The sequence below is a fragment of the Larimichthys crocea genome, chromosome XXII, assembly GCF_000972845.2.
Source record: "Larimichthys crocea isolate SSNF chromosome XXII, L_crocea_2.0, whole genome shotgun sequence".
Taxonomy (NCBI): Eukaryota; Metazoa; Chordata; class Actinopteri; family Sciaenidae; genus Larimichthys; species Larimichthys crocea.
The window spans coordinates 22396439-22404455 of NC_040032.1; the positions used below are offsets into that span (position 1 = coordinate 22396439).

At 41.2% G+C, this 8017-nt stretch overlaps 2 protein-coding genes across 2 annotated transcripts; both read left to right on the top strand.

Annotated features, from left to right (window-relative positions):
- Window positions 1-244: 244 nt before the first annotated feature.
- Window positions 245-1195, top strand: LOC109142436 (olfactory receptor 52N5-like). Its single transcript, XM_019276223.2, has 2 exons — window positions 245-595; window positions 725-1195. Exons 1-2 carry the CDS (start codon window positions 245-247, stop codon window positions 1193-1195), a joined length of 822 nt encoding a protein of 273 aa, XP_019131768.2.
- Window positions 1196-3389: 2194 nt separating this feature from the next.
- LOC113744374 (olfactory receptor 52N5-like) lies at window positions 3390-4370 on the top strand. The gene is made up of 2 exons (XM_027273759.1): window positions 3390-3738; window positions 3868-4370. The coding sequence occupies exons 1-2, from the start codon at window positions 3390-3392 to the stop codon at window positions 4368-4370; spliced, it is 852 nt and encodes a 283-aa protein (XP_027129560.1).
- Window positions 4371-8017: the final 3647 nt, after the last annotated feature.

Sequence of the window (8017 nt, forward strand, 5' to 3'; positions counted from 1 at the left end):
TTTATTGTATAACATGCATGAAAAGTGCATATATGTCAAGATGTGTCACATTGTGTGTGTTATTGCTGCTATTTTTACTTTGTGAACTTAATGTGGACTAATGATAGAAAAGTTGTTTGCTGTTCTGTTTTCTGTTTTTGCTTGCTGCTGTCATTAAATACACAAAGTGTCTCTGATATCTAAATTTCCAAAACTTTATCAGTATCCTAACATTCAAAGAATACTGTTCTTGTATTTCAGGTTGATGGAAAACTACACCTACAACAGCTTCACACTCCAATTACAAGGCTTCAACATCTCAAAGGATTACATGTACCCTTTCTTTTTCTTTATATTAATTTCCTACATTCTTATAATTGTTATGAATATCGGCATTTCAGTTATAATTTTCATTGACAAGAACCTTCACCAGCCTATGTATTTCATATTTTGCAATCTGTCACTTAGTGACATAATTGGATGTACAAATATTTTGCCCCGTTTGCTTGCAGATATTTTGCGGCCTCCTTCTGAGCGTCTCATCAGTTATTATGCATGTGTGGTTCAAGCTTTCATTACACAGTTTTTTGGTACCACCTCCCACACTGTGCTCATGATTATGGCCTTTGACAGATTTGTGGCCATCTGCTATCCACTACGCTATTCAACAATAATGACTAACAAGATGGTGATGAAGCTGACAGTTTTTGCCTGGGGATCAGCCTTTTTTTTCGTTGGGATTCTTATCAGTCTGTCTGTACGGCTGAACCGATGCAGGACTATGATCATGAGCCCTTTCTGTGACAATCCCTCCTTGTTTAAACTCTCCTGTGAGAGTGTGTTCATTAATAATGTCTATGGCCTCACATTTACTGTAGTCTTGCTCACAGCTTCTATAGGCAGCATGGTTTTTACTTATACTAAGATTACAGTAGTTTGTCTGACAAGTAAAAACAAGTCTTTGAACAGTAAAGCCTTGAAGACCTGCAGCACTCACTTGGTTGTGTATCTGATCATGTTGATCAGTGGATTTGTTGTAATTATTCTGCATCGTTTTCCTCAGTACTCTGACTACAGAAAATTCTCTGCCATACTGTTTACAATTGTCCCTGGCAGCCTCAACACCATTATTTATGGTGTGCAGTCCAAAGAGATTAGAAAATTCTTATATCAAATATTTCAGTCAAAGAAATGCCTGCCATTATGTCAGAAATGATTTTTCTTGACAATTGACTCAAACAAATGTATATAAGATATAATATATATAAAACCATGAACACTGAATAAATGCTCTTTTGCAATGAATCACTCATTTTGTCCGGTGTGTTGCCACCTGGTACCAAGTCTGACGCCAGTACTGTGGTTAGGGGAATTGAAATGGGTCTCACTCCCACACCTCTGCACCGAATCCATGTGCAGTCGGGTCTGGCATTGGGTTGTTTTCCTGTGGGTGTCCGATCTCGTTTTCCCATTGATGGCGTTGATTATATCATGGGGAATTACATAGCTGGCGGTAGGGTTTATCCTGTCCCCAAGGTTGTTGCTAAGCCCATTCCAGAGTCGGATCGTGTAGCTAAAACACATCCTGATGTTTTTACGGGTAGTGTGCTAACCAGAGCTAAGGCCCGTGCGCAGGCCCAGGACCAGGAGGTGTTGGTTTTGCCACCTGCACCTGAGTCCGCTCTTGCTGCTCGGTTCACAGGTCCCTATGTAGTGGAGAGTACAATCCCTCACACAGGTTGTGTCATTTGGACGCCCAAGCGTCGCAAGAAAACTCGTTGGTGCCACATTAATGATGCACAGCAATCTTGCCGGTTGTCCAACTCTGAGTTCATGTATAAGGCAGCTCAGCGTCCAGATGTACTCGACCCCTTTACTGTATACCCCACTTTGTATGGGCAAGTGTTTGTAATTTTTCGTATAGTGTGTAGTGTTAATTGTGTCAACCGGTGGGTGGGGTTCTTTCTTATTGGTGGGGGTGTTACGTGCCGGGGTGGGTGTGTCTTGTTGTCTTGTGCTCCCTTTGATTTCAGGTACCGCCCTTTCCCTCTCTTCCTCAATCAGCTGATTAGCTGATCAACACCCGGTAGGCTATAACTGCCTACTTGGTGTTTCAGTGGTGGTGTGTTCCCGCAGCGAGTGGTTCGTTGTGCGTGGTGTGTTCCTGAAGCTAGCGGTTCCTTGTGCGCAGTGTGGTCGGCATCGTGTCGTTTTGAAGAAGTCTTCTCTTTACGTTGTTTAAATCCCTGCGCTTGCAGTCGGTCCTTGGTTAATTCCTTTGTTTTTGGGTCTTTACTTTAATTGTTACCTCCCTAAATTCCCCTAGACTTAGTTTTGCCCTGTCGGGTCGTAACAGAGGTGTTTAGTCCTAAACAGTCCAGTTTTTGTATCAGCTGCTTGGGGATGATCGTATTGAAAGCTGAACTGAAGTCTAAGAACAGCATCCTCACATGAGGATGCTGTTCTTAGTGTCCAAGTGAGTGTTAGGGATACATATTTCACCAGTAATACAAGTGCTGCATTATATCAGAAAACAGTGAGTGTTGTTATATTACTTAACATATGTGTTATGATGCGCTCACTCACATAAGTGTTGGCACATTAAGAGCGTTGTTGGTTACATATAGGTTGTTGTTGTTAAAGATCTGCACACCCAGGGTGTAACATAACAGCATGCTCTTAATGTGAAAGGAAGTTAACAGTGAGGACAGGAAGTGTAGGGCTCTTCCTCCCCAGGTTGCTGACCCCTTCCGATTGGAGACCGGAGCAGAGGACGGACATCGAGATGGACCAGTCAGGGGGGAGCTAAGTTTAAACCACGGCTCCTCCCCTTCAGCACCTCTAGACTAATAAGATAGTAGCACATTCTCATATAAATACTGTGCTACACTTCTTTTTGGGACGTTGGCTGCAGCACCTCGCTCACTCTTAGAGTCAGTGAACTGTGGTTTCCAGAACAAAGAGAGTCCATGTACATGTGCTTTTAATTCTTCAATGCTCAAATACATTTTTTAAAACGGACTTCCGACTTTGAGTTCTCCTTACTTGCAAAACAACAAACACGCTTAACGTGAGTGAGAGCTGAGTGGAGGGCAGTGGAGATTGCATCATCTGTGGACCGGTTGGCCTGATATGCAAACTGGTAGGGATCCAGGGAGGGAGGGAGGATGGAAAAAAATAGATCTTGATTGTTGCTGGAGAGGATTGACTGACAGTAGTGATAACTAAGAGCTTATGAACCTAAGTCATAGGTATTATTGTATTACAAGCCTAAAACCTTCATTTTTTCCACGCTTTGTTGAGCAGTCACTCTTGTCATTGAATTCATCAAGTATCTCTGACGTCTGGATTGCTACAAGTCTATCAATATCCTAACATTCAAAGAATATTGTTATTTTTATTTCAGGTTGATGGAAAACTACACCTACAACAGCTACACACTCCAGATAGAAGGCTTAAATATCACAAAGGATTACATTTACTCTTTCTTTTTCTTGTTAATTTTCTACATTGTTTCAGTTGTTATGAATATTGGCATTTCAGTTCTGATTTTTATTAACAAAAAACTTCACCAGCCTATGTATCTCATATTTTGCAACCTGTCACTCAGTGACATAATCGGGACTACTCATATTTTTCCCCGTTTGCTTGCAGATATTTTGCGGCCTCCTTCTGAGCGTCTCATCAGTTATTATGCATGTGTGGTCCAAGCTTTCATTACACAGTTGTTTGGTGCCACTTCCCACACTGTGCTTATGATTATGGCCTTTGACAGATATGTGGCCATCTGCTATCCACTACGCTATTCAACAATAATGACTAACAAGATGGTGATGAAGCTGACAGTTTCTGCCTGGGGTGTGGCCTTTGTTTTGGTTGGGATTCTTCTCGGGCTGACCATACGGCTGAACCGATGCAGGACTATGATCATGAATCCTTACTGTGACAATGCCTCCTTGTTTAAACTCTCATGTGAGAGTGTGTTCATTAATAATGTCTATGGCCTCACATTTACTGTGGTCCTGTTCGTAGGTTCTATAGGCAGCATGGTTCTCACTTACACTAAGATTGCAGTGGTTTGTCTGACCAGTAAAAACAAGTCTTTGAACAGTAAAGCCTTGCAGACCTGCAGCACTCACTTGGTTGTGTATCTGATCATGTTGATCAGTGGATTTGTTGTAATTATTTTGCATCGTTTTCCTCAGTACTCTGACTACAGAAAATTTTCTGCTATACTGTTTACAATTGTCCCTGGCAGCCTCAACACCATTATTTATGGTGTGCAGTCCAAAGAGATCAGGAAATCCTTATATGAAATATTTCAGTTCAAAAAATGCTTGTCATCGTGTAAGAAACTTTTGTTGACAACCGACTCAACTAAATGTGTATAAGATATAATATATATAAAACTACAAACACTGAATGAATGCTCTTTCGCAATGAATTATTCTGCTTTTTCTCAAAGGTTATGGAATACACAAATAAAACAAAATATGTTTAAGATTTTTCTGTGACATTGTGATATTTTACAGAAATCCCTCAATATGCAGACTACAGAAAACTTTCTACCATTCTCTTTGTTACAGTCCCTGGCTCCCTAAACGCAATTATTGATGGTGTGCTGTCCAAAGATAAAATGCTTGCTATTGTGTAAAAAAATTAATACACTGTGTTTGTGATCATTGGGCAAGTTGTATTCCTGAGGACAATTACCTATTAGTGTGCAGAATTATCATGCAACTAAATGAAAAAACAAAATTTACATTTACATTTAGTCATGTAGCTGACGCTTTTATCCAAAGCAAATTACAAAAGACCAATATTATTGTAGAAAGGATATTACTATGATGGCTCAGATACACTTTAAAAAAACGTTAGTAAAAACAAGTTGCAAGACTACCATGCAAAGAGAAAGACGGATATCAATGACATCCAGAAACGGGTCCAACTTCTCCGAACCCGGGCCCATGTGAGATGGATTGACAGAAAGTGGAAAAGTATGCTGTGGTCTTATGAGTCCACACAGGGCCGGTCCTAGCTATGGGCAATGTGGGCGGCCGCCCAGGGCGCATTCTCCGTGGGGGGCGCACGAACGCCCGAAAAAGCAAAAAACCTCGGCAAATTTCGGTACCGCTCATTAAGTTAGCGGAGCGGGCGCCCGGGAGCGGGGTGTTGACAAGGCAGAGGGGGGCGTCGGACAGACCGATGGGGGCGCACGCATCCAGGGGCGCACGGCGCATCCAGGGGCGCACGGGCGGCCGTTAGGGCGCACGAGAAAATGTTCGCCTCGGGGGGGGGTCACCCAGGGCGCAAATGTGGCCAGGACCGGCGCTGAGTCCACATCTCAGATTGTTCTGGAAAATCATGGTCATTGTCTTCTCCAGAATAAATTTACAATTGACTTCTTTTTTGTAAACTGAGTTGGAACAAAATTAGGTGTTTCAGTCAGCTGGCTTGTTACTTTAAGGCTGCCTGGCTGCCTCGTTGTGTTTGTCCATACAGCATGATGTTTTCATGAGTCTCAAAACACCTTTGCATTCATGTGAGCCCTAGAAAATAATAATAGATAATACAATTATTGTTGTAAATATATTAGTATGTGTAAAAAGGATAAGTTTAGATGGAAGTGGATGAGACATATGATTCATAAACAATTTTATTGCTGTTGTCATTTGATGTCAGCAACATGTTCAAAAATGTTGGAACATGGGCAACAAAAGACTGTAAAAGTTGTGAAATGCTTGAAAAACACCTGTTAGAATCATTCAACAGGTAAACAGGTTCATTGGTAAAATGATTGGGTATGAAAGGGGCATCCTTATAAGTCATTCACAAGCAAAGGGGAAGAAAGGTTCACCACTTTGTGAAAAAAAATCAACATATACTGTAGCAGTTTAACAGTTTTACAAACAAAGTTTCTCGACAAACAGTTTGAGGGAGGTGGCTGAGGCGTATGATTCTTAAACAAGTTCATTGCTGCTTGTTGATGGTTGCTATGGACATCACATTGATCTCTTGATATTACATCACACATAAGGCACATACTGTAAGTGACATCCTTGATGTGAACATTTCATTAAAAATGTAGTCAAGTCAACTTTATTATCAATACTGCTATATGTACAGGACATACAGAGAATTGAAATTGTGTTTCCCTCTTATCCCGGTGCAAACAGCACTAAACATGAAATATAAAATATACTTGAAGATGTAAAAATATAAAATAAAAATAAAAATATAGATATATAAAGATCCACAGACATTGCGCAGCCATTATGGTTTTACCGTCCTTAGCACCCGCAGCGCAATATTTATGATTTCTGTCCCAAGCGCTATGAAAAGTCTTTCAGTTGAAGAAAATGATTGCTTTTTGTGTACAAAAAAAAAAACAGTTACTATAATAGATTTTAATTTTGTGAATGATTCAAATGTAGTAGTTGGAAGAGCCGGAAACATTATGTTTTTGCCTTCCCAGTTATGTATTCTGTAAATCTGTAAATACCTGTTAATAGCAAAATAGGTCTTTATTTTAATTTTAACAGAAATGTAAAGCTCAACATTGCGTAAATACGAGTCGTAGTACAACAGCACAAATCAACAAATCAACAATTGACCCGGAGTATAGCCCAAAATGTCTTATTGTAACATATTGTAGCAACAGTTGTCACAACAGACAAAAAATCCCCCCATGTATGATAATCACTGTTGCTTGTAATCATGCACCACTACAAAATTTCAATACAAAATTGAATACAGGTTAGTGATAACTCGTTTGGACAGCAGCACGCAAAGACACTTTACTGTAAGCATTGTGTAGCGTTACGCATGATTGTCCTCGGCTGGCGCATGGTCAACAGAGCAAGAGAAGTACTGGCCATGGGAATTGGCGCGACCACAGGGACATGACGGGTCGGCCAAGGCTCAGGGCAGTAGCATAGCATTTGAAGGCGTCCCTTCTTACCATCTCTACTACGACCATCTGACCGTTGTAGCCCTGTAGTGGAACAGAAGGATTCCAACATGAGCATGATTCCTAACCATTAGCTTCAGCGCAGTTCAGAAGCATCCCAGGAAAATGGCTTTTCCTTTCTGTTCTGGGTTTTGAGCTAGCCAGAACTCAGACACAGAAACAGTGTTGGGAATCCAGTGAATTTGTTTTAAATAAAACACACTAGGTGCTCACGTCTTTCAAAATTTACTGTGTATCCACGCTTACTCTGTTAAGCATTCACTAACGCAATGATCACAACATTACAAGATAAATTCTAGTAATGTATTAACAAACCAATATGCTAAATAAGTTTTACGATTTTTTGCTGAAAAAAAGGATTAAAACTCTACCTCACTAATAAACCAATATACACTAACAAGGACAAGGTATCACGGCTCAAAAAATTTAAAAGAACCGTTTTAATCAGAGTAATAGCATCAAGTCAGTTTAAGCCAAAGAACTTCTGAAAAGAACAAAAAAAAAAGAATCTGGGATATTGATCTGGTCAGGTAAGTGGCTGGGGGCGTGGTTAAGCATTTTCATCTGGGTTGGGTGTTTTAATCGCCCTTCACAGACAGGTACACTAAGGGGCAACAATGAGCCGACCCCCAAAACAGGAATGGTTGTTTACAGTGGAGGCCACTTACATTGTGTTTCCTCCCCATCTTTTCTGACCAATTCTCATTAGTGTTTGCATTAGGCTAGAGTCAGTAATCACTACGGGTTGGCATGGTGGCAGGTACCAACTGGACCCTACAGAGGTTTCACAGGTAGGCAACTCCTCCAGGGTGGGACATCATATGGGGCCATTGCAGAAGGTTTGCTGTGTCTCTCTCACAGCGGGGACAGCTGAAGAGCATGAGGAGAAATTCCAGGAGATGGTTAGTTACTCTAGGAGAGCTGGACAGGGGGGACGCAGAAGGCCTAACCATCGCAGGAACCAGTAGCTGCTCCTTTGGTGCAAGGAGGAACAGGATGAAGCACGGCCAGAGCTCGACAAAGACCTACAGGAGGCACTGGTGTGAATTCCGCTGACCAAAACAATCA

Bases quoted from the DNA above. Each gene is read 5' to 3' on its own strand.
- LOC109142436 (XM_019276223.2), top strand. From the start codon at position 245: ATGGAAAACTACACCTACAACAGCTTCACACTCCAATTACAAGGCTTC. The intron at 596-724 runs ATTATGGCCTTT...GTTGGGATTCTT, and splicing joins CCTCCCACACTGTGCTCATG to ATCAGTCTGTCTGTACGGCT.
- LOC113744374 (XM_027273759.1), top strand. From the start codon at position 3,390: ATGGAAAACTACACCTACAACAGCTACACACTCCAGATAGAAGGCTTA. The intron at 3,739-3,867 runs TTATGGCCTTTG...TTGGGATTCTTC, and splicing joins TTCCCACACTGTGCTTATGA to TCGGGCTGACCATACGGCTG.